This window comes from Haemaphysalis longicornis, unplaced genomic scaffold (genome assembly GCF_048455015.1).
Source record: "Haemaphysalis longicornis isolate Haplotype H1 unplaced genomic scaffold, Haemaphysalis longicornis Haplotype H1 scaffold_16, whole genome shotgun sequence".
In the NCBI taxonomy this organism is placed as follows: Eukaryota; Metazoa; Arthropoda; class Arachnida; order Ixodida; family Ixodidae; genus Haemaphysalis; species Haemaphysalis longicornis.
Genome location: NW_027526266.1, coordinates 16,837,926 through 16,864,955, shown reverse-complemented (window position 1 = coordinate 16,864,955; position 27,030 = coordinate 16,837,926). Strand labels below are relative to the sequence as shown.

The 27,030-nt window shown below is 47.3% G+C and overlaps 1 protein-coding gene across 1 annotated transcript in view; it reads left to right on the top strand.

Moving 5' to 3' along the window:
* Nucleotides 1–25,378, top strand: part of LOC144166165 (nitric oxide synthase-like protein) — a 527,573-nt gene extending 502,195 nt beyond the window's left edge. Inside the window, 7 exon segments of the mRNA XM_077695765.1 lie at nucleotides 58–268; nucleotides 10,961–11,023; nucleotides 11,026–11,047; nucleotides 11,737–11,867; nucleotides 13,811–13,962; nucleotides 15,619–15,810; nucleotides 17,292–25,378. Coding sequence (XP_077551891.1) covers nucleotides 58–268; nucleotides 10,961–11,023; nucleotides 11,026–11,047; nucleotides 11,737–11,867; nucleotides 13,811–13,962; nucleotides 15,619–15,810; nucleotides 17,292–17,396 — 876 coding nt within the window. The 3' untranslated portion in view covers nucleotides 17,397–25,378.
* The last annotated feature ends 1,652 nt before the right edge of the window (nucleotides 25,379–27,030 follow it).

Here is a 27,030-nt window from a genome sequence, read left to right as displayed (position 1 = left end):
TCCAGCTTCCATGTTTTCGCGCCTATAACAGCGCGGCGTTCTTGCGCGACCCCGCAGAACCTGGAGAAGTACGAGGACTGGAAGGCGCACAAGTTCCCGCACCTGCTGGACCTGCTGGAGGAGTTCCCCTCGGTGCAGCCCACTCCGGAACTGCTGCTCTGCATGCTGCCCCTGATCCAGCCGCGCTTCTACTCCATCAGCTCGGCGCCCGAGGCGTACCCGGGACAGATACACCTCACCGTGGCCGTGGTCACCTACCGCACCGAGAGTGAGCGAGCGCCGTATAGTACGCTGCACGGAACTCCCCTCACACGCACATGCTGCGCAGGGTGCCCGCCGCGGGGTTCCGCATGCTTTGTGACGCTCTTCGTAAGCTCGGGGGAAGGAAAGAAAATCCCGGTCAATTCCCCTAGTGTGAAACCTGGGGAGGGGCGAAGTCTTTCTCTTGCCGCGCGGCGCGCGCTGATTGGGCGCCGGAGAAGTCCGGTGGGAGGAGCAACAGCGCACTTGCTGAGGCGGTGGCGCCCTCAATTGCGTTAAACCGGATTTAGGCAATTAAATGGGAGACAGACTGGCAGTAAGTTGTCTTCGAGTCCCACGCCAAAGCCGGCTAAGAGGTATGCTTTGCAGGAGAAAACCTGGCGTTTGAAACCAAGTAAGAGACGGAATATAAGTAATTTCTCTTATTAATGCAATTAAGTCTGATTATTCGTGTATTTAAAATTAGTTTAAATCATGTTAGTTTATTTTGAACCGGTTTTATTCATTATACACATTTTTCAACCATCGTTTGACAACTTTAATTGTCGTGACGACAGGACACGACGACGACCAGAGACGTCGACAGCCAGAGCCCCTAAGGTGTTTCACCCCTAAAAAATTCCAGGCCATTTCATTCTGCGAATGTGAATGAACAGCGGCGCTGTAAAGCCATCGTGGCGTAGTTACGACAGTCACGGCGGTTTGGTTGTTGCTACTATATACATTGGTGGGCACACTCGCAATTGCATATACATTCTTAGATAATGCCAAATCAAAGCACTCACTCCGGTGGGTGGTAGGTTTGGACATATCAATGTGGCATCGCAAGCCAAATGCCGCCGACACACAATGCGTAAGCCAGTACCTTTTCGGCACCGACAAATCCGCATTGAAATCACCAAGACCACAGGGGTAGTGTCATCGCCACTAAACAACTGTGCGCGAATAGTCGTAAAGCACGTAAGCACTTCTTAAATTAAGGGTTCTGAATGCGAAAGCGGTAATGTCCAATTGACCGCACAAGTCACTTTCCTTTCGCCCGGCGTTCTCGAAGGGCTTCGTCCTCGTGTCACTTGGGGCGATTTGCTTAGCGATCCGCTTTAGCCTTACGCTTTCCAGTGGCTTCGATCTGTCTCGTACGCGTTGCACCGCTGGTCGTTATTTGTCGCTACTGGCGAGTTCAAGCACCTGCCTTGAACTCATCGCACTTGAAAGTTGCGAGCATCGGAAATTATGATGTGAGGGCATCGAACAATCTATGGAAACAGCCTAATCCATCGCTGCTGTGAAAATTCCTGAGGGCACTTTCTTTTGCGTACGTGTTCTGAATTCGAAAGCATTATGACTTCCCGTAGAACGCTATGGAGTCATGAATAGTGCTCATTTGCCATGGATTTTATTTCTCCTCTTGGCAATCTTTCGTTCATATTTAAAGTTCCCCTAAAGTCATGTTTCACGTGGTGACGGCGAAAACCAGTGGTCGAGTCTTCTCTGTACCACTGCGCTCCCGGAATTTCGATTCCAAGGCGTATCATAGTTTCTTTTCTCGCCTCGCGGTGTCGTGATGGGATTGCGAACTAGCTGTGGCGTACGTGCATAACGAACTGTGGCCGCTCGTTGGGATTGGACTATCCTTTTTCGTCTTGAACTGACGACCAACCCGTACTGCGACAATTGCTCTTCTTTAGAAACAGTTAACATATTTCATTAGAATGTGCGGCCTACATGCCACATGGCCCATGCAAAATATCAAATGCTTTAAACAAAAGCCAATAATTCTGAAGGCTTTTATAGAGCCATGGACTTGCCCCTCAAACAAGCGCCAGGCTCTGAAAATTTGCTTTCCTATTTGGAAGACATAGGTCACATTTGAAAATTGTGAATTCTCCAATGCAATCTAAAAAAAACTAAAAAAAAAACAGTCGGTAAAACACGTAGAGCCACTAGTTATTTTTTTCTTCCTGCCCACCTCTTTCTACTGCCTTTTTTTTCGATACATCCCAAATCCTCAGCAGAGACGCTTGTAGGCGATTGTTAAAGGAGTACTGACACGAAATTTCAAAGCTGAGATAACTATGTAAAACGTTTCCTTTTCATCAGGAGATATCTCCCAGCAAGTTTCAACGGCAACCGTTCAGCGAAACATATTTAAAATCCATTTTAATCTTCGCCCGCACGAGAAAGCCCAGAGCGGGCCGACGTGACATCATCTGCTACGTGCCCCAAACTGCCGACGTCGGGGCTCCCGTGACGAAGCTGACGCGCTGGCTGTGGTTGGCGCGCGCTGCTCGGGCGTGTATACACGTCATGGTTTTGGGACTGACGTCATGCTGCCCGGGCCTGTGGGGACGGCGAAAACCTCGGCCGGTCTGGGCGCGCGCGTGCGCTCGCTCGCGCGCGCTTCCAGAGAGGCAGCGATACGGCAAGAATGGTGACGTCATGTTATACATGCTGTCATGGCGGCCGCTCGGCGTTTTTCAGTCGAAACCGAAACTGGCACGAATAAACGACGCCATAAATGAATGTTTACGCTGCGCTCGACCGTCTAATCTGTCATTCTATGATTAGTGGGCTGGTAGGCACGCATTGCAGCGAAAAAAACGTAACAAAAATTTCGTGTCAGTACTCCTTTAACACTGGGAAAACTCGCTGCCTTTTCAATTAAGAGCCTTCTTTTTTTTTTCGCTGTACTAACCCCAGTCGCAGTCAATGTTATTAAAGGCGCAAGCTGTGCCGATGTTACGGGCGATCTGTCTTCTGTTCCACATCGTTTGCGCACCCTCTGTTGTCTTTGTGATATCTAACCGGTTACGGGCATGCGTAGTGCAGGATTAGACGACACGTCAGACGATAGGACGGTAACGTAGACAATTCACATGATACAGACTTTACAATGGTGCAGTTCTCTGTGTAGCATCACAATTGCAGTAATGCGTGCTTTTACAGTAGGCACACTTCCACCCACGGTAGGCTGGAGGTGCAATGTCGAATCATTTTATTGATTACACTGTAATAATTACCACTGGTGCTGAGGGCCATATTACTTTCGAGTGATACCCGTCGCGGTGGCTTGGAGGCTAAGGCGTTGTGCTGCTGAGCACGAGGACGCGGGTTCAGTTCCCGACCGCAGCGGCCGCTTTTCTGGTTGAGGCGAAAAGCAAAAAACGCCCGTGTATACGAGATTTCGGCGCACGTTAAAGGTCCCCAGATGGTTAAAATTAACCCGAAGCCCTCCACTAGGGTGTGCCTCATCGCCTTCGTTGCGCAGGCGCATTAAACCCTATAATCAGTCAACTTTCGAGTCATCACCGTCAAAGTTTTAACCATGTTTTTGTCGGTACATGTATTTCTATTATGATCACCATTTTACCAATACCCGGGACAATGTTAGACGTCACAGTTTCTAGGTATAAGAAAACCCGACAATACATTTTTATTTCACGTTTGACTACATCTTGTCGCAGCTACTACACAGTTTTGAGTGTAACTTTACTCGCAATCACACAATGATCGTTACAGTGATTACGTCGGCGTGCACGGCGCCCACGATTACAATGGTCGAACCCCGGCATTGACGTAGATGTCAACGACACATGTGTGGTAGGTGCGTTCCTCAGTGACGACGACTGACACGAAATATTTGAGCAGAGGTTACAACTAAATCAGTAACGTAAAATTCATTATGTCAACCACTTGACAAGTAAACCCATGCAGTACTGTTTCTGAATAGGACAAAAAGAAAATAAACAAACAAAAACAACATGCGAACCCTGGTCGCGAGAGCAGGAGCCAAGCTCTGACCCGGCACAGTATCATGAGGAACAAAAAGTATTCCAATGCATGCTTTTAGGCGCGAAGCACCTTGGGACCTCGCAATGTCCATCCGTTGACGGACCTGCGCACATCAGTATAAACCGAATATGTTTATGTCAAACCGCCTGAATGGTTGCAAAATGCGGGAAAAAAGCAAAAACCATAACTATCCACGCTAATTCGCGGAAAAAAGGTTAGAGAGAGAGAGAGAGAGAGAGAGAGAGAGAGAGAGAGAGAGAAAGAGAGAGAGAGAGAGAGAGAGAGAGAGAGAGAGAGAGAGAGAGAGAGAGAGAGAGAGAGAGAGAGAGGTTGAGCAGTTTCGCGTGGCTGCTGGCGAGCTGTTGCGCGTGCGCGAGGAGCATTGGATTGGATTAGATTGCATTGGAAATCAATTGGATTTGGATTGGGTTGGATTGGATTGGATTTGGATTGCATTGGATTGGATTCGATTAAATTGAATTGTATCGGATTGCTAGTACGGATTCTTGGGCAAGTTGGTGTGGCGATCTTGATGAATTCATAGCGCAAAAAGGACGAGGACAGAGAGAGAACACACAACACAGCGCTAACACAGAGAGAGAACACACAATAGCGCTGTGTTGTGTGTTCTCTCTCTGTCCTCGTCCTTTTTGCGCTATGAATTCATCATGTATCGGATTGGATTGCATTGGAATTAAGTGTACTGTACGCACGCGTAGTCAGTCATTGACACGCGCGGGTTGGCAATGTCACGGGTGATTTACGGTAAGAACGATCCCCAGTGGTTCGCCCACTCGTCAGGATTCACTTTGTGGAGATGCGTGAATTTTATACAGGTGAACGCGACGGCGCATGAGTAGAACAGGCTCGCACGGAAAAGAGTTCTGACAGTAGTGCAGCTGCCTGTCAGAGCGATTCGCGTCGAAATACAAATAAACGAAAGCGAAGAAAGAGGCCCAAACACTATGTATGAATAAGTACGTCTGATAATCACTACGTGTTCGCCTTTACAGGACAGAAGCACGCTTAGGTTCCCTAAGAAAATTTCCCCTCTTGCCACCCTTCTGTTCGAAATCCATGTTTCGGGCGCGCACGTAGAATTGTGCACGTAAAATTTTGGGTCCATCCGGTGCTCACAACGCCAGATTTTCGGCCTCGTGGGAATATAGGGCATAACGCCCCAATAATTACCGCGAAGCACATAAAATATCTACTGCTAAGGATAAGTCGTTGGCGGTAGAAACTAAGGCATCGTAGGGCCTTGCAACCCAGGGTCATGAGGCAGGCGCTGAGGACGCGCTGTGTTACCTTTTTTCGGAAGCCATGCAGAATGATAAAGACGCCACACTTCCTCTAGATAGTGAAGTAAAGGATTGCCTGGATCCTTATGTCACGAAACAAAAAAAAATGTCTCCACATGGTATGGAGCACTTGTACCCACCCAGTATGGACACGTACTCGATAAATTCACCTTGGTTCTTTTACATAATTTGCAACCAGGTCCCCCTTTTATTTTTGCTCACAGTCGTATAGAACATCTTTTCTACGTTAATGCAGCCCAAGGGCTCTCAGTAAAAGGAAAATACCGAGCAATTATAGAACAAAACATTTATGCCCAAACAATGTATATACGGTGTCAGCAATAAGCCCGTGTGACAGCCAATTAAATTTAAGTGCCCTGTCAAATTCGCGAAGATCAAACAAGGTGAACCCGAAAGCCGTCCTCTGTGAGCCGTAAGAGAATCCCTCTGCAAAAAAAGAAATGAGAAATAAAAACAAAGCATTAGAACGCAAAAAAAAAAAGAAACGCGGAAAGAGGAAGACACGCAAAGTACTCGTCTTCGTTTTTCCGTTCCGTTCACACACCGGCTGCTTTCGCTAGTGGCTTGTTCGGTTTTGTTTGCTGTTGGTTTCATCATTTTATGAAGATCGATCGGGCCAACTTTTCTTCCCATTTACACAGTTTACGAATGCTTTAGCTATTCTATGAATCTTGTGTGGGTTCGTCGGCCTGTTTGTTTCTGCTTGGTTCCTCTGTTTGTTACAATTTTATTGAATGGCCGCAATGAAAGCCCCAGTGAAAGGCCCGCGCTGACGTCGCCGCGTGAGGTTTCTACGCCATCGTGAATAAATGATACAAGCCTTTTAATCTCCGTAAAACAATTTTCTTGCGCTGCATACGCTCGAGACGAAATACGCGCTGATGCCTGGGTAAAAGCGATACGCCAGATTACACACTATGTGTATATTCGTCTTCTCGACACAGTTGGGATTGGCATTTCATTGTTACGGCTTATCAACTATAAATAATAAATATTATGTATAATGCAGCAACGACGTTAAACGTACATGTGCAAGTTCGCGATTACGGGTTTTAACTTTTTCTGTGGTTAGCGCCGTTTCTTCGTCAAGAAAATCTTGTGTTTAAAATTTCGCTATAATGATGTAGAAAGGGACAGTGTTGGTCCCTGTTGTAAACTATGTTTTGTTTAAAATGGGGGGAGGCAGCATTGCATCGCACATTGCGCGCACTCCTCGTGGAACCATGTAAAACATACAATAAAGCGACTGCCTTATACCGACAATTTTTTTGCACTTCAAATTTAAATTTGGTGTGGTGTTGTGCACAGTTAAAGCGGCCAGGCTTAATGACCACGGGTCTGGCGATTGCGAGAGGGAGTATAGTAGTGCAGTCATCCATCTTCAGCCTACCTGACTTCCTTTCCTCGCATTCTGGCATCAGCATCAGCCGGACCGGCACATTTGAGATGAGCTACCTATTAAGGCTTATCACGTTGAAAGCTAGCGCTGATCAGAATACAACTTAAAAAATTACACCATCTTCCCGTAGGGGAACCCTGAGTAGTGTGCGAAGCAGCCATGGGGTCGACTGAAGTTCCCGTTAGTTTTCAGTTCGTCGTTTCCGTTGACGTTCAGCTTCGCGTGCCTTCGTTGTATCAGTAGTTCAATAAAATTGACAGTTGGGTTAGTTGGTTTTGATTCATCGTAAGTAGCGCTAGATACGGGACACAGAAGAGAAGACACACACGACGGCGCCAACTCGCAAACTGCGGTCAACGAGGCCGTCGTGTGTGTCTTCTCTTCTTTGTCCCGTATCTAGCACTACTTACGATGAATCAAAACCAACTAGCCCAACTGTCAATTTTATTGAACTACATTTCGATTACAACGGGCCCTTTTCTGTGTTCTAAGAATCATGAACTACGTAACCCCAGTGTCCTTGCCTCGTTGACCGCAGTTTGCGAGTTAGCGCCGTCGTGTGTGTCTTCTCTTCTGTGTCCCGTATCTAGCGCTACTTACGTTGTATCAGTAGCTTCTTGACGTTGTTTGAATAAGTGAAGGACATAAGGCGCGTTCGTAACACATGCTCCCGTCTCGGTTTGTAGCACAGTGGGAAGAGCGGCACGTACCTCCCGTTGCGGCCAGAGAGTCGTGGGATCGAAACCGGGCGCCGCCTAACTATTTCTTTTTATAGTGGACTGCGCGGACGTCAGCCCAAACGCTGACGGGGCTGAAGAGACGCGCATGCGCAAAAGAGTGCGGACGGCGGACAACGACAACGAGGGAGGGAGGGACAGAGCCCCGAGCATGAGATGCTCCGCATCTAAAATGATAACAGTCTCACAGCATTGTGATTTCTATAGCCGTGAGCGAGACATACTAAACCACACGCAAAGTTGAAAATAATGCCACAAATCCGCTTCACCGCAGGTTTCTATTGTAATAGTTAGTTTACGCTTTTTTTTTTAGTTTACGTTCACAAGGGACCGCCAGGTGATCAGTAAAAGAAACTTACCATCCCTTCCAAAGAAACTCGAGAGAAGCGCGAAAGCTTTTTGAGAGTGCGTCCGATCGGTCGTCAAACTTTCAAAGACCCAAATCGCAAAGCAAGAACGAACCCACGCGACCATTTTTCGCTCAGAATAAACGCATCAACGAACGATGCAATTGTATACCAATACGCGGTTTACCAGATAAAGGTATGCGTGTATCGTCTTATCTAGCAACGTTCCTTTTTCGTAATTATGAAGTAACCCATTAGAAGCCCGGGTTCTCGCACGCGCCGTGTATCCGGAGATCTTATCAGAGCATTTCGGTCGACCAACCGGTCTATTGGGGAAATGCTTTAGTTTTTGACAGAACGGTCTAACTAAGTTTGACGGTCTAACTAAGCGAGCTTTCGCTTTGAAAAAAAAGCATAATTGCCGTTGATTGATTGTGAGGCACGCCGTAGCAGAGGATTCCTCCGGAATAAATTTGACCACCTGGGTACCTCTAACGTCCACCGAAATCTCAACTCACGGGCGTTTCCGCTTTCCGCCTCCAGACGAAAAGCAGCGACCGTGGCCGGGATCAAACCCACGTCCTGTGACTCAGCAGCACAACGCCTTAGCCATCGAGCCACCACGGCGGATGCACTAGTAGAGCAGATAACACTCGTTAACGTTCTTTGGGCGAGGAAAACGATTTTGAAATGCTGTATCGTTGGATTGGTTCCAAATTATTTGTGTCAGCTAAGGAAAGTTTGTGAATCTCACCATTGTTGCATCAAGGTCACCAGTTATACCCAGTAGAGCAGGGTGTGTTAATCGCGATAAAATTGAAGGGGGGGGGGGGATAAAATCACGGCTGATATAAACGTAATCAATCGAAACGGACTCGACCGGCGTGAAATATTCAAGCAATCTTTCCACTCAGATGGTGGCCGATTAAAGCAGAATATTAAAAAAGATATGTAGTCGTGAGCGGGGACTGATGATTGATTTATTGTATGGTTTAACGCGCCGACGCAACGCAGGTGATGAGGCGCGCTGTAGTGGAGGGCTCCGGAGTAATTTTGACCTCCTGGAGATCTCTTTCGAGCGCAGAAATCTCGTACACACGGGCTTCCCTGCTTTTCGTCTGCATCAGGATAGCAGCCACCGCGGTTGAGAATCGAACGCGCGTCTTCGTGCTCAGCAGCACAACGCCTTAGCCACAGAGCCAAGGCGGCGGGTGTGAGCGGGAACTGCCTCGCAAGAAGCCGTACCTAGCTTCTTATGAAAACACAGTCATTGTTGCTATAACAGAAACACATCCACCATGGCCGTTGCTGTTCTTTATACAAGACTAAAAACTACAAGTCTAAAAAATAAGGAAGCCCTCGCTGTTTGTGTTTAGCATGATTGAGGACTCATTTGCAGCAATCGTACAGCGAGTAAGTTATTGCTTGTCAAACAGCACAGAAGTACCACTACAACTTAAAATGGAAGTTAGTCAGGGATGAGCTTTTGCTTGTCAGTTTTCTCTCTCCAGCAATGAAAAAGGTAAGTTATCCTTGTACCGACATAAAACACTCAGCTGCAATTTCCATCATTGCTGGAGAGAGAAAACTGACAAGCAAAAGCTCATCCTTGACTAACTTCCATTTTAAGTTGTAGTGGTACTTTTGTGCTGTTTGACAAGCAATAACTTACTCGCTGTACGATTGCTGCAACTGAGTCCTCAATCATGCTAAACACAGAAGTGATTCATACAGTCATTACTCGTTGGCAGTAACAACACGCAAATTAACCACTTGCATGATCCTATGACATATTTAATTTTGTTTTTTTGAAATGACTGCGGTAGGCGCCGGAACAGAAAGCGTATAGCAGGTCCGTTTATAGCTGGTCAATTCGCCGTTACAACCCGGTTTGTTTTTTCAGCGACAACGTCAGTTCTAAGGTCGACACATGTATCGTCGTTTATGTGGGCATTACGAAATTCTTAAAGCATTGTTTTCTTGTACTCATTATGAGGGACCTCTTGTCCAGCTTATTAAAGCGAATATTTTTATGCCTCGCTGATGGCGTCCCTGCGCACTACAAAATACACTGCAGGAAAGCCAACTCTCTGTGTCGGTGATGATCATCATCGGTGAACTGAAAGGTGGTTTTTTCTGCTCGAAAGCTAGTTTCTTCAAAGTGAAATGTCGAAGCCCAAAATGCAAAACGTTACGTTAAAAACGGCCTGCAGGAAATCCAACTTACACAATGGGTTTTCACAAAGGCATTCAAGCGCCTCAAGACAAAAACGCATCACGTGGTCGAAATCGAAACTGGGTTCCCGGCGTTAAGACGCGTACGACTATCCGACTGCTCCATTTAGGACCCAGTCGGAGGAGTTCGGATTTTGAGAGGGGTGCATTGGCTAGCAAAATTGTGCACTCCTCCGCATGACCACGACAATAGTTGAAAGCGAAGCTTTGCTCGTGCTATTTGAAATGGCGAAGGGTCATAGTGAAAGCCGTTGCGCTCAAGAAAAGTCCAAACTGCGTGCGAGTCAAAGTCATAGTTTACGAGTCAAAGCCCCAACCGTCTGCGAGTCAAAACCCAAACTCAGACGACAACCAAGGAGTCACTTATGATAAATCGAGAGAGAGAGAGAGAGGAGAGAGAGAGAGAGAGAGAGAGAGAGAGAGAGAGAGAGAGAGAGAGAGAGAGAGAGAGAGAGAGAGAGAGAGAGAGAGAGAGAGAGAGAGAGAGAGAGACCTTTTTTTAGAACCAAAGGCGGTTCAGACAACCCAATTACAGGTCGTCTTCAGTGACGCTGAAGTCAGCTCTAGTGCGTTCTTGATGTATTGCACTAGAGCTAGCTGCTGCTCGAAAGTGGAGGCGCGAACAAAGCCGCTAAAAAGATAGTTCGCCTCAATGAAAAATACCCATTTAGACCCTGTTTCGTGCATTTTTTTTTTGGCGTGACATAAACAGCATGCCCTGGGGAAACTCAGTGCTTTTTTGTAGTACGACACATCATGAAAGTCCAGTTTATTAGGGGAAAAACTCGGTTAGCGCCGTTGGCTACCTTTTGTGGGTACTTTATTTCACGAGCGTCTCAACCCACCCTCTCCCTTTTCTCATTTCAGACGGCGCAGGCAAAAAGCACTACGGCGTATGCTCTTCCTTTCTGGACACCGTGGAGCCCGGAGAGGGATTGCTTGCTTTGTCAGAATGTGAGTGATCGTAATACAGCACACGTAATCGCCTACTGAGCACGATAGCGCTAAAAGAAGAGCAAAAAAAGGAAAGATCCTGCTGCTCGCTCATTACTACAATAACATGCGTCGCCAGCCATTTAAGGCAAAATATTTTTTTTGCAGAAATAGGTTTTTTTTTCTGTTGGAAAAGAGAAAAAAATACTGACGAGAGCGCTTTGTTTAGTTCAACTTCACACTAATTACCTTCACTTCATTAGTGCAAGTCAAGTGGCAACTTCGACTTAACTGTTCTCAAATTCTACGCTGCCGCTTCCAGTGCAAAATAAGTACAGAAGGACAACCTGAAGCTCAACGCGTTGTTCTCTATTTTGTTTTTTCTTGCTCTGGAGGGTTGAAATGTTTGCCATTTCCTTAGGGCAGCCGAAAAACGAAAGAAAATAGGCAGCACGTACTGTTCTATGTATACGCTTGTACAGGTTTAACGAATGATCAAGAGCAAGAGGCACTTGTAGATCTTTGGGCGACGTGCAGATTTTAGAAATCGAAGGGAGATTTTACTTTCTACGTGTGAGTTGTTAAGTACTTTAAAGGCATGCGTTTTTTCTGGTTAGGGCCACTCTCCGGTTACAAAGTCACTTTGTGCACCAGTAGTAAGGGTGTATTTAAACAATGACATGCCATGTTTTCCCCTTATTTTCTCATAGCGCGCCGAATTTCCACCTGCCAGAGCAGAAGAACGTTCCCGTGGTGCTCGTGGGGCCGGGAACGGGTATCGCCCCCTACAGGAGCTTCTGGCAACGACGCTATTGTTCTATGCAGGGAGTCTACCAGGAAGGTACGGATTATTTTAAAAACAATAGTATTTCGTGGGCTACTTTAACACGGAAATTTTGGTCTGCCTGTATTCTGTAAAGAGGTTTATTTGTCAATCGAAGCAAATACATAACATGCCTCGATGTAACCATGAGTCATATAATAAATACATATTACAAAAAAAGAATGCACTCACAAAAACAACCATCCGAAAATGGCTGCCTCTGGCCCAGTCACAAGCTTTAAAGGAGCCATGAAGACAAAATACAAGTTGGGTTTGTTAGAAAGACTGCTTAGTCCCGATAACAATGATACCAATATCATCGCAATCTTCGAACAAATAACGGAGATATTAAAGAAAACGTGTGAAGCAGTCGCGACCCCCTAGCCAATTTCCCGCAACTTTTCTATGACGTCACGGAACCTTGTTTGTGCGATTGGCGGCCGCCTAACTGACCTGTCGCGACGACACATGACTGGACGTCTGTAATGGGGCCTCTAGTTTCATTTGACCGCATCACTTGAATGCTAACGTGCAGTTAACGCACTGAAAATTATGTCTTATTGTTGGCCCGTATGACGTCATTCTTGCTCATAACACGTCACTGTGGCGCAAAATTTGAAAGTTTTTAAATACTTCTTGCTTTTTTTTTCGTTAAAACACATCTTTTGTGGCTGTAATGGAGCTGAGTGAGATACTGAATCCTAGTTCTTTCAAATTAAACAAAGTTGTATTTTCTCTTCATGTATTTTCGTATTTGTATCGTAGTTGTATTTTCGCTCCTTTAACTACTTGTACCACTTAGGGTACGACAGAGACAAGGTGGAAAGGTCGGTTGTCGACAAACGCGAACGGGGTTAAAACACTGCGAATGTTACTAGCGCTGTTAGAGTCTCAGATGGTTACAAGTTTACCCTCGATTCAGCCGCTTGGCCAAAGTTAACGCAGACGTTGAGAGAGACATTTATATGGCCAACGCCATTTATAAACTGCTAAATCTTGTGGCAACGTACATACTCGTCAAAATTGCTGAGCACAAAACAAACGTTACGCATATTTAAAGCAAAACATCAATTTATAAGTGACATTTGCAGTGTTCTTTCACGAAAAAATACAGGGATGCTTGATTTTCTTTAGCAAATCAAACACTACAGCCACTGTGGAAAAAATTCCCCGTGAAATTGCCCGTAGAAAAAAACGCAACGCCGACTGCACTGCTGCGGTACCGCTGAGGCCTCCTGGCAGTGGCCCTGGGGACGCCCTATTGTGCGTTTCCCGCAGCAAGGGCCAGATGGCGCCACCAGTCAGTTGCCACTCTTCGCCGGTTCGTTTCACGATTGATATTGTACCAAAATTGTACTCACTCGCGCATTACTGCAGGTATATATTGCGGGCTAGTGGTGCTTCCCCGCGCGTGGAGAAGGGCCTTAGCGTGGAGCAGTGGAGCGCGGTAAAATTGAATGGATTGACGAGGCAGGAGGGCAGAGTAGCATCGTCTTTGTATGATTGAGCAGATGCGCGGCAAATTTCTTGTTTGAACACTCTGAGTAGTAGCTTTAAGGCCAGCTAAACCTTAAACGACTGAGCTCTAAGCCACAAAAAGGGAAAATAACAGCGAAATACAGCTTGCAGACAAGAAGGGCGGCCGCCGATGGTGCTTCAATCGAACGGCCTCTTTTACGTGTTTCAGGCTGAATTCGTTTTTGGCTGGTCTTGCACTACGTCTTATCAGGACCGAATGGATCAGGCCCCGTATTGGTTTATTTGAGTGAGTGAGTGATGTTGTGAGGGAGAGGGTTTGTTGGAGAGAGCGACCTTGCATAAAGCTGCTAGAAATAGCTATATCAATAACAATAAATAATTTTTAACTATCTACCAGCTTGGTTACAGACACTGCTGAACTGCAAGTTATTTGCCATCTTTGTCTTTTTGTATGTATGTGTTCCTATCTCTACCCAATCTAGGTCAGCCGTTCTACGAAGGCCAGATGGAGCTGTACTTCGGGTGCCGGACGAAAGAGTCACAACTGTACGCCGAGGAAGTGCAGACAATGAAAGACGCCGGGGCGCTGCAGAACGTCTTCCTGGCCTTCTCCAGAGTACCGGGACAGAAAAAGGCATGTATTATAGACGCCCCTCGGCGTAAATTGTGCCGAGTACAACAGTGAGCTTATTGCAAGGGTACCGCAAACTCAGACCGGACCTCCCGCGCTGACAACCTTAACTTGTTTCCTAATCGCCCGTGTCTGTCGTGATCTTAAGAAGAGGAACAAGGCATTGCATAAGAACCACCGTCCACAACTTGACATTGGGATGATGGTGTTGCGGGAATTTAGAATGTTAAAATTTCATTTTTCAGAACTGAGAAATTTCATTTTCAGACAAATTTCATTTTTCACTGTTGAGCCCCCGATGAGGTCGATCGTCAATATGTGGCCTGCTGCGGATTTCTAATTTGTCTCCAACATAGACGATGATGATGATTGTAGAGACGCTGAGAAGGGTGTGGCACGTCGGTATAGTGAACTAGAATTCGTCGGCACGCACGGGGCACGGGGACTGCGAGGGGGCACGCCCAGGAGTTCGGAACGCTGTGCTTGGACCGCCGTGCACGGCTTTGCGTCGCTCTCTTCACGGCGCAAATAAACGCTGAAGAATGGCTTTTCCCTGTCGCAACATGGCCCATGCTCAAGCCACTTGCCTGCGCTCCTTTTTAATCTATTCCCTGAACGGCGCGTATTACGTCCCAAACGTTCCAGATTGGAAGCCATAAAGAGAATCAGGTATAGGGGCACAGAACCAAAAAACAAAAGCACAGAGGTTTTTGAAGGGCACTCCTAAATGCACGCAGAACCAAGGAAGTAACAGCTAGGGAAACTGCAACAGGCAGTGCGGGCTCTTGTGCTGATAGTTCCTGCCTTTACTATTCCCGCGTGTCTTTGAGATTCGCGAGGGATTCTGCCCGCAGGAAGTGGGAAAACGAATACTGAGAAACTAGGAACCCAGAAATCATTATTTCACAAAGAATTTCTGGCTTTTAGGTGTGGCTTTCACATTTCTGTAGTTTTCGGTGGCATGATGCATAGAGTTTCATACTCATATCTACTGGAAGAAGATCTGGGGCTAGTACTTAAGCGGGCGGCACTTCAACGCGAGTTACATCATAAAATGCTGATAAGTGTTTGATTTGTACTTCGGATGACTTGCACAAGCTGGAAAGTTGACTAGGGCAGTAAAGATTGCAACAATGCCACTAAAGGACCATTTAAAGTTGAAGTTGCTTTACCTGATTAATAGCACAGCTTACTTCGTCAGGAATTCTGTGAAAAGTTTCATGCAGCGCGAGAAAGACAATGTCCGTCAGTTTGAATTTGTTAGTACGAGCCACAAGAAGCCATGCCACAAGCCAGGCGAAGTGAAATAAAACAGTTTCGGCTGTTAGGGTGACTCACGCAACCACACACGCCTGTAGTGAGAGATATCCCTCTAGTGTGAATAGTACGACACTCTGTCCTATGTGGACATTGACGGTCATAAGTCTGTTGGTTTGTGTGCGAGGACAAGGCCATGTCATAGCCAGTGCTGACACTGTTGCTTCAAAAGTAAAGTAACACTTCATTGCTTCCTAGTCAACACATTGCCAAAACACGCGCTATCTCGCCGTCCCGTGACCCACCCACGAACCTTATTTCATGGGGATACACAGCTCGGACATTGTGCGCTTATAACAAGAAAATATGGTGATTGGGGTCGTCTTATCAATCGGGTTCCAGTGCTACGTGCAAGACCGGCTGCATGAGAGAGCTGACGAGCTGTACAAGCTGCTCATGAAGGACAACGGCCACCTGTACGTCTGCGGTGACGTCATCATGGCCGACGGAGTCAACAAGGCGGTGCGCGCCATCCTCAAGGACAAGGGGAATGTTACTGAGGAAAAGGCCGAAGCACTCATGGACAAGCTCAGGGTATGTGTCCGTCTGTGCAAGCGACATTGTTAATGAGTGCGTGCGGAATGAAACGGGTGGTTTATTGGGTCTATCATCAATAAAAATGTAGTGCTTGAGGCGAAAGGATTTCATTCGAGAGTTCCGGGTTGAATGCCTAATAAGTGAATTTTAGCGATGAGTCACTATTTTTGAAATTTTTTTAGCATGGCTAATGCTGAGATTAAGAACTGACGGTGCTCGACATGCTTTATTTTACAAATGATTGCCTAATCTTTCTCACAAGTGGAGTCATGTCAAAAGTGCAATTTCGTCAGTGGTAGCTCCATAACCTACTTCTGGGCAGTTACCAACCTTTAAAGGGAGGCTTTCCCCCTCTACTCGCTAAGGGTTCTGTCGCGACCGTCGGCGTCAACAATAAGCTCCCGCGAACAAATACAAAAATTACTGGCACCACCAGGAACCGAACCTGGGAAGAATACAGAAACAGGGGAGAGCTCGTTGTCTTACCAGATGGGGGAGACAGACGGTGGGCTCACAGCACAGCTGTGGGGGGTTTACCCCCTACGTTCTCGCTGAATGCCCCATGTGATAGCCTCACGCGACCTCTCGCGACGCTGTGCGCTCCGCACACGGCATGTGCTGTGGCCGTGAGCGTGCCTCGCGAATGCGCCAGGGCTTAGCAAAAATTAAAGGAAGCTCACACGAAGACAAGGCATAGCACTTCTCCGTCTCTGCCGCCGATTTCGTCACCTCCCTCGGGTGCGGCAGAGACGGTGGAGAAGTGAGATCGTCTAATACCGGGTCAGAGCTTCCTTTAATTTTATAATAAAATTTCCACTCATGTGGTTCACCAGTACAACTCAATCAACCACCGGTCATGAATCATGCATTGATCTAACCTTAGCAAAGAATATCTCTTTGAAGTAATAGAGCGTGTGGTTAAGTACACTTCATTTGTCTCCGGTTTCCCTCTTTGTAGAGCCACGTGCGTGAATCAATTGACCTCGCACGGTTAATCGTTGTGGGTGTCGTTTACAGCTTCGCTGTCTAATCCCCTTCACAGAGTGGATTGGCCCGCATTAAAAAAACGATTTCTTTTGCAGTTACTTCAGATGTAAATGCTTGCCAAAGAAAAATAGCCCGGCAATGCCAGTAGTGATGTTATAAAACCGTCTGTGCTTGCCATAAGATATCTAATAATGGTTGCCTATACCTCTCAAAACTGGAGCCCGGTAAAAAGCGCATTTTTTTTTGGCGGAAGCTCCATACAGCTACTTTCATGGCAGTTACGAAGTTTTTACACACTCTATTTCTTTTGCAGTTACTTGTAAATGTAAAGGCTTGCCGGAGGCAAATGGTGCGGCATGGCTAGTGCTGACGTTAAAAGGCAGACTGTGCTAGACATACTACATTTTACTAACGGTTGTCTAATGGAGTGAGTGAGGGAGTAAGTGCTGCGTCTTCTGGCTGCATCTCTCTTCCCCTCTCTCACCCCCCAGGAGGAGAACCGCATCCACGAGGACATCTTCGGCGTCACCCTGCGCACCGAGGAAGCAACGAGAAAAAGCCGGGAGGATGCCAAGCGGCGTAGCACGAACAAGTGACACCCGCTGGCGAGGCTGCCCGACTCCTTTGGCTCGCTCACTTTCTCCAGGCTCAGGGCTCTCCTCACTAACAGCACCGTGGTCCCCCCGCTGGAAGGGCGGCAACACGCCAAATGACGAAACCTGCATCGCCGCCGCACGGGGGCGCCGCCGTTCTCTTCCGTAGCACTTTGGCTGGTGTAACACGTGGAATAATGTCCACAACCAGTGCCGCGTCCTTCAAGATACAACACGCACAATCGGGCAGTAATATTTCGATCTTTTTTCGTCTGTCTGTTAACCTTTGTAGATGAAAACAATTGCTGTCGTACGTGATACTGCACCACGGGTAGACTAATCCTCGTAATGACACTGGCTTTCCATTACAACGGTGCGGGGAAGTAATCAAACCTATGAAGCTAGCGCACGTCATCCTCAGTAAATTCGATCACTTTTTCGACGATGACCGTGCGATTCAAGCGAGTGAGTGGACTCGTCAATACGGGTGCAGTGAATACTAGTTTGGCGAGGAAGAGCAATGCGGGTCGATTGTTAGGGGCATTGTTGCGCCGTGATCGGTTGTCAAAAACAGTAGCCTGCACGCCACACCCCCAGAACTCACACGATTTGTTAGTTCTGCCCACTTAACCACGAGCAGCTCAATGACAGCCGACTGTCCACGGAAGCGCCACAAAGCGCGCGAACTGCAATCGCGTTAAGGGCATGCAGGTACTTAGTTTTGTTTTGTGAAGCGACTTATTTGGACAGACGGTAGGTTTCTACATCAGGCAGCTGAGGTCTCTTGGATCCACAGGGTCATCCATGTTCGCGGATTGGGGAAGCGTGTCGCTCTTCTAGTTCCGCAAATGAGATCAAATTTAGCGAGAAGACTGTCGCCAGGCCGAGCACATGATAATGTTGATTTCGGTGTTCTTGTGCCTAGCCCAGCGAGAAAAGGTGTGACCTAAGATGCTTTCAGTATCACATCTATTAAAAGGCGACACAAATGGCGCCCAGCATTGGTATTGCCTAACGCTATTGCTGAGCTACCCTGGGGTTCTAAACCTAGTTTCGCATAGACGTGCGTGCAAACGCGAGAAGGACATCACGTTTTTGCGGCAAGAAGACAGAGTGAGGACTACGCTCCTGTGAGCCACCGAGTGGCCTGTTTGAATATGTGTCAAGTTGAACAGAATATTGTCAATTGCATAGACAGCTGTATTGGGAAGTCCGTAGTACAATTACACTTGTTCTTGCCTGTTTTTCACGCCACGTAGCAGAAACTAACAAATAACTCCTGTCACAACTTGCCTGCAAATATTCGTAAGATGTGTGCGTGTCCAAGTATGGAATCGTACAGTATTAACGGCCTCTTTATTTAGAAGACGCACGTAGCGAAATATTAACTCTTCTGGCTCGCAACGTTGCGTGAGGTTCGGCAACATTAGCAGTCTGCCAAGACGGGCAACTAAATTCTCTTTTTCACATCTACAACTTTTTCTCGGTAGCTGCTGCGTGCCAAACAGCAAACCATTAAGTCGTGGTCAAGTGTCGTGCGGCCGGACGAGGTAGAGCCGTTGTTTGTGCTGCTCTACGGAACAAACTCCACCAAGCAACAATGTGCGAAACTATTATAAATTTCTAAAGGGGGACAAGCACACCTTTCTGCGCTGTTGAAATGGCGCGGGGCTTCGTGTTGTCGGTAAAGCTCGAGGAACGCAGTTGCGTGGTCTGCGTAGAACCACCTCTTGCTGGTGCCAAACAGTAGAGTTAAAAATCACAGATGGCGTGCCAGCTGTTCGAAAACCCTACTTATGGCGCGACGTTGGTGATGAGGACGAGCAAAGTTCATTGCGGCAAAAACCGAGCGAGCAGAGCGGGGAATGCGAAGATTTGTCGGCCCTTTCCCTCTAGATGGAGGTCAAAAGCCTGTGGGCGTTATTGGCCTCCTCAGTCAGTCGTACGACATGTAGTTTGGACTCCGCGTCCCAGCTCAGCAACCTTACCTCCAAATGCTTTAAGGAATTCACGTGAGTGACGTGCCACACCCATGCGCCCAATTAAGCGTTACCTTACCAACTTGAACCTCTTTAGGCTTCGTTCCACTGCTTGTCACTTTCGACTATTTCCGTGCGCGCAGGGGTTGTCGTGAAAAGAAACTGAGAGACTTGAACAAGAAGCTGTCTGAGAACAAAAAATTCAGGCCAAAATAATTCTTTTCGCACGAGATACCCTACGCATCTCTGTGGCGGAGTAAAAGACATGTCATTGACATATATATACATACAAAAACGTTTCTTCGTCTCTTACCTGTACCAAACAGTGTGCGACCACAAGGGCGGCCACACGAAAACAATCACTAGATCCTCGTGCTAGTACACATTTAAGCGCCTAAAACTCGTCCCTGTACAGCTTTTATCCGTGTAACTTGTAAGCGACATGACCTGAGCGGTCTGTCATCCTTTATGTGTTTGCCTTTGGAGCCATAGCATTTGTGCCTCCGACATGCGTTGTTATCCACGTTCACCCGTTGGCTACGTCTTGCAGCCGCTTCGTGCCCGACTGTGCTTTTCCTGCTCTTCAAGTCAAACCCAACAATATTTCCCTCCTCAGACCCATATCGTTAAACCAGCTATATAAGTACACGATGTGTGCAACAGGACACCCTCCTAAGCTGCAACCGGGCTATCCGGCACGCCATTGTGGGTGTGGAAGTGGCTGGGGGGACTCCATGTGAAAGGTCGGTAACCAGGGGAAGCACATTTCAGAGAAACAGCACAGCACAAAAAACAGGTAAAATAATTTGGTGGGTATGCGTTTTTTTTTAGGTTGACAAAAAAAAAACAACCATAATGTGGCCGTCCCACCAGGTAGGAAGAGGTAAAACTACAAGTCGAAGGTTCCTGAATAAAAAAAAAGCTATACAATTCCTTTTTGCGAGATTGCGAATTTAGCGTTAAGACCACGCGGCTTAAACAGAATAAAGGGCGAAGCACATGTGCGGCGAGCGACGCGTTTCCGCGCGCGTTTTGTCCCGCTACAAAACCGCTCCTGCAGCCGTGTTCCTCCCCGCTGCCCGACCGGTTGGGGGAGGAAACAAACGTGTGCCTAAACGCGTCGCTCGCAGCACATGTGCTTCGCCCTAGAGGAAGAGTAAAGTTTCTGTTCCGTGCTCCGCTGTTTTGGAACTCGTTTCGTCGTGTACAGCCGACCCCGTTGGTAACCGACCAGTGGACCACCTGAACACGCAGAGAGACGCGACTACTCCTTTCTCTATGTATAGCCGTGGTCGTCATTTTGTTGTAGACCGTGCAATACCACGCCGCATCACAACATGCAAGGCGAAACCCAAACGGATGCAACCGCTGTAGCGCCAGTACAGAACGGTTCAGCACCGCCCTGCTGTACCCGCGCGACAATGGCAGGCGTCACCAGCGTGGCTCGTCGGCCTTCGAGCGCTAATTGTGACGTCCCGAGATGATTAAGGCCTGACACGAAACTTGCAGCCGCTGTCTCGTGCCGTGCGCAGCTAGACGTGCCCTGGGCGTCCCGCAAGAACAGCTGCTTCGTACGCAGACACTCCACGCTACCCTTCTACGTGATCTCCACTTTTCTACGTGTATTGGCCAACGTAACGTCTCCCCTAAATAGATATTTCTCACGGAGCCATCGTGCTTGTTGTTAAATGTTACGCGTACTTCCTTTTTTCGTTCTGGGCAGTTTAATTTCCCAGCGCGCGTGTAAAGAGTTCCTCCTCTTTGAAGGCGCAACCTTGAGATGAGAGTGTAACGGGGCAAGTGTGTCATGTGTTTTGTGAAGTGTTGGCGGAGAGAGATAAAGAGCGAGCCTTGTCTTGTCTTGGTCGGTTACCAGGAGTGCAGCATTTTACAGAGCATTTATGTGTACAAAAGGATTTCTGCTCGGTGTTATACCACCTGTCCGTCGTACGTCCTCCGTGCTCCCAGTCGCTAATAATGTTTTCCAGCATGTTACTGTGCTCGCACCGCTCACTCTTTTCCGGGTGAATCAAAAGAAAAGAGAGAGCAGCCGTTTGTACTTTTGCGAAAGCTATTTTCCGTGCGTCGTGTGCTCCCGAAACGTTTTTGCGTCGCAGGTAGCGCATACCATGGTATGTGCTACTACAGCAAGATTTCTTGACGGGTGAGTTGGTGTGAAATTTGAAAAGCCATGAGAATTGCACAAGGAGGAGGACACACACGAAGGAGGCAACAGGAAAAGCGCATCCTGCTCTCGTCCTCTTCGTCCTGTTGCGCTCGTCCTGATGTCTTTTTTCTGTGGGTCGTCGCTTTTGGAAAATTGTCTTGGCTTTTCAAGTATGTGGTACGGGGGGTGCTAAGCAACTCCTCCTGCCTGACCGTATGACGTCTTTTTTGATGCGATGAAATGCAAAATGTCCCGCTGTAATACGCCCTCACAATGAATAGTAAACTAATCAGTATGAAAAAAGAGAAAGATGACTACGGTATAAGAAATGAAATAATCCCCTGCAAGTTATCAACTATACTGAATATTCCTATCAGGCTACCCACAAGTTTCGATTGACATTATGCACTCTTGCTCGAAAAAGTGCACAACGGACGTGAGTTTGCGAAAGCCCCGCGGGACTCATTTAGGGGAAAGGTGCAAGTTTCTGCGAACCTTGCCTTGGGAAGATATCGAAGGCGTTCTGCACAAACTTTATTCGTTGTACACTTCCTCCCTTAAACATTTTTTGGTAAATTCCGCCGGGTGTGTTGTGAAATATATACCGCACATTTTGTTCCCTCTCGTATTTCGGCGCTCCAAATTTTCACACGCTTAAAGCAGTGCCACCTGCTCACGTTTCTCCCGTAGAGAGTGGCACTCAAGTGCTAACTTTGTGGCCCGCCCAAACAAGCCGTACCAATTTGCTGTAAGACAGTGGACCTATTCCACTGCCTGTATCTGCACTTACAGGCCCCAGCATTACTTTTAGTGGGTCGCTCCACACAGGAGTTGCCTCTTCTGACTGATTTAGAGGGCGTACCGGGCCCCACTCCAAACAGATTCTGGTTGGCATTCGGCGGCCGCTGCCAAAACGTCAAATCATCGAACGGCCATTCACCAACATTACAAAAAAACATACCAAACTTCCTCAACAGCGCACCCAACTTCATTCAGCCTTTGCGCATTAAGTCAAACAAACAGAGCGCGGTGTGCATGCCAGGCAAGCCTGATAGACTAACACTGTGGGCGCGCCCCGCGATTTCCAATATTGGACAACGGTGTCACCGGCAACCACGGTGGAAATAACCAATCACTGGGCTTTTTGTCCTCGCCTCCACTTGCGCTTTGTTTGAGGTGTAAATGATCCATTGTACAGACAAACAAATGCTGTTAATTTTTGCGTGGCATAGATGCTATTTCAGGTTAATCTCCCAGCAGAAGCATTGTGGCTTTGCAGCCCGACTCTGCTTCAACTTCAAGCAACTGAGGGGCTCCTTTGCGCTTTGTTTGTTGCCTTAATTCTGCCAAAGCAATTTTGTGCCGTTGTCTGAGGTGCGGATGACGACAGGCTGGGTGGTTTACTTCGCTCTAAGGACCTCCCCTTTGGTTTACTGACATGTAGACGCAGTATTATAAGAGTGTGCTTTTAGTTTCTTCGCATGTCTGTTGATATTAGCAGCCGCCATGTGTAGAGATAGCCTCTATAGACACCGTGAACGCGTTCGGGCGTTTACAAAAGGCGTTACACCAGGGCTGCTCAACAAGTACGGCTTGAACACTGTCGCACCTGCTGTGGAAATACTTTAGTGACACAAACGCTTCAAAACGCACAGTTTACACCAGGCACATCGATGACATTTCTTTTTGTTGAAGGGCCAGTTTTGTATCTGCGCCTTGTCTTAAAATGCACCGTTCCTGTTAGATTATCATTGGCTTGTTTATGATGCTCCGTTGACCCGCGTACATATTAAAGCCTTTCCAAGGCCAACTTACCTTCTCTTGCCTCTTTTCCTTTCCACGAATTAGAAGGCCACACTTTTGACTGTTCTCCTTCCAAACGGTACGGTAACATATAGGTTGCTTAATGTTTCAATTTGTCTGGTTTGTATACAGCATGGCCATAAGCCAACGCACTGACGAAATTTGAAATGACTGTTATATGTCTTGCAATAAAACAGTAATACAATAACTGGACTTTCGGCGTCGTTGAGAACACGAAGCTTTCAAGCATAATATGGTTCTAATACCGTATTGTTAATTTGCGAATTTGTTTATCCTGTGATGAGACAAAACAGAACGGAGCTTTTTTGTAGAGAAATATTGCAGGTTGGCCAAGCTGGAATGACATTGTTGACATTTTCTGGCCCATTAACATCAATGACAGTTTTTTTCTACATTGTTTTTGACCATCTCAAGGAAGAGTGTCAAACGTACGAGGTACTTAACGTAATGTGCCTTTTGTACTTAACTTAGTGTGTTTAGTGGGTTCGTTAAACGTTTACAGAGCCGTTTTCAGTGGTAGGTTGTTTCGTCCCTTCGTTGCAATGTTTAGGTTGCTGTTACTACCGTTGTCTCTCTTGCAAAATGATACGAGTAAACCTTGCTGCTTCAGCTGCTACCATGCGACAAGTCGGCGAGATGTACACTCTTGTTACAATTAGATCTAAGTGTGTTGAAATTTGACGGTGCGACTGCCTGGATGTGCGGTAGCCTAGAAGCCAGCAATCTCGAACCATAAAACCACCTAGGCTGGTGCGCGCGTTATGAAATGTTATTTTTACTTCGCTGAACTTTCTAGTTACCGTGCTCTCATCGGTATATGTAAGCTACAATTCAAGTTGAGAGGATTTCCGCGCTGCCCGCGGTATTTTACGCAACCTAAAACCGATGCCTTTGTGGACTGCTGTACTGTTTCCTTCATACATGATAAGATAACTGCAAGGTGCATACTTTAGCTTCGCCACATGCCTTCTTTAGAAATCAGAGATTCTTTACAGTACAGCTGTAGGAACGTCTCATAAGTGTCAGTGTTAGTTATTCCGAGACGCTTAAGCAAATGGTCATACCAAATGCTTAAGAACACATCGAGCGTCTGTATATCAAGCAGCGCTTTATTGTTCTGTTATTGTTAAGATAAAACTAAATATCAACCGCACGATGCTGATTCCTAGCTCGAAGGTAAAAACAAGCATCCTGCCGACGTCTTAGCACCCAGTTTATATTTCTAGTTCCACATTCGACAAATAAAAACAGCTTGAATATATGTACAATTGCGTAGGAGCCTGTGTGTACTACAAGCATTGGTGTAGCTGACGTTAGGCTGTAATTAGTTTCCTTCTTTTTTGTAAATCTCACTCTAACCTCGCCTTACGAACTGAGCCAGTCCCTACCTCTACTTCTATCAATTTCTTCCCCAAATTCATGGCAGTGTCTTGTGCTTGTTATTGACTTGGTGATAATGTTATTATCATGTATTTCGTCCGCAGAATGCGGCGATTCCTCGATTCCTCGCTAACGTATGCGCGCACAACGCGTCATCCCTCAAAGAGTGTGGTTCGATGATGTTTGCTGAACGACTTATGTCCCGACTGTATCTGTGCTACTGCTATATATGGCGCTGCCGCTTGGCCCTTATCGCTTCTTAATGCTGTGTTTCCTCGCCAACGGCACTGTTGTCACGCGAGCGCTCATACCTCACGCGCGGCCGCTATATAGGGCGTTTGTTGAGATGTTGGCCTTCGACCCCACGTTCCCTGCCTGTACAGAGCTCTGTGACAATGTTTGGACCTTGGAAGATTTATCTCGCTACGTGTATAACAAAGCTGTATCGATCAACCATCGCCTGTATCACTTTGAGCGTCGGTTGTTGTTTTTTCTCTTGTTACGTGCGATAACCACTGTGCGAAACGCGGCTGCGGCTTCCTATACATATTATATAAGAAATTATACATACATCTATAAATAATATACATACTATACATAAGTCTACACATGAATAAAATATCTTTCCTTCTGTATTGATGGTCCCGACTCTTACTCACCTCGCTTTGGGCCGGGAATTTTTTTTTTTAGTTTATTCCTGGCCACGAGTGCAGAAACTGTCCTGCAACGGGTTAGGCTTGATATTCCGGCAGGTTGGACCAACTTCAAATCCTGTTTGCGCAATAATTAGCAATGGTAATTCACAAGATGGATGAGCTGGTGGCATGAAAGGACGAACTCCTTTTCAGATTCCTCCACTGAACTGAATACTCTATGGTGAGTAAGCGAACAGGCGCATTTAGCAATTGCTGAGCTGTCGGTGCCTGTACGCGGAAAGAAAAATAAACATAGACTTCAGCTTCAACAGGCAACTATTCAGCTTCAACATGCAGCTCAGTCAACGACGTCGTCAGCACCACCAAGGCCACGGTCAGGTTCCGCCGGTAAGATATTGGTCTATGGGACAGCCCATCCAAGGAGTGGCAGTACATGAAGCACATAGAGAACACGGGAGTACATGTAGTGACCTGCATACATCCGCGGTTGCATCACCATGAGTAGCAAAGCAGACGCTGCACTTGGGACTACTTTGTCTCGTCCATTTCCAGCAATGACAGCTGCACACCCACTAAAATATGTGTCCAACCTATGGAACCTCGCGTGCTGCCGCGGCTTCTGCCTCGCCGATACTGGCAACCGAAACGTTATGCACAGATTTTCTGTTGGCTCGCCTGAAGCGCAGTTTTTGTGGCTAACACGTAGGGAAATGTGGCAAGTTTGTACAACCACGGGATTGTAGCAGGTCACACTAGTTGTTCGTTTGTATCTATCCCAGGCAGCACGAGACTGTTCGGCCTAAAACAGAGAGAGAGAGAGAGAAACAACTTTCGCTGAGTCCATTTCAGGTGACGCTCGCAGGCGTCAGACGGGGTGGAACCCTAGTCACGAGTCCCATATGAGTCCAATAGCTCCTGGCCCCTGGACGCGAGCTCTTGCTGCGTCGACAGGTCGGGGCTGTACATCAAGATCTCCCATCGCTCGGGTAGGGGGGGAAGGGAAAGGGGGAGGGAAGGTAGGGGATTCTTGAGCTCAGTACACTCCGCCAGTATGTGCGGGCCGGTGTACTTTGGCCGGTGATTTTCTGCCCGGCCGTTTTCCGGCAGCCATGTTCCGCCCATGTCCAAATGTGGGCCTTTTATCCGTATACGGCCGTACTCTCATGGCTGTCCAACGGCCAGTGTCCGTCGGCCAGTCGACCGGCTTACGGCCGTACGGCCAGATTCCAGCCGTAGGGCTCCGGCCATTCCAAAGCCACCCGTGTACGGCTGAAGTACGGCAGCCGGAGGACAGCCGAGATGCGGTCGTCGGACTCCAGCCGGACTAAAGCTACCGGGAATACGGCCGTGCTACGGGCATTGGAGTTCAGCCACAGTACGCTAACTGTACTGAAGCCGGTCACTGCATGTCGCGCAAGCAGATGACTCATTCGCGCAGTGCAGAAGCAGCACAAACCCAGCATTTTGGGTTCAATGCAGCCACATCAAAGTGAGCTCGCGCGCAACCACCAGCCGTCAAGCTTTCAGCGCAGCCTTGCTTAATTACCAGCCTCAGTTGACAGCAAAATTCATTTATTAAACAGTGCTCACAAATTGTCGTTCCTTTAATTGCTGTGCCTCTTTTACTGCCG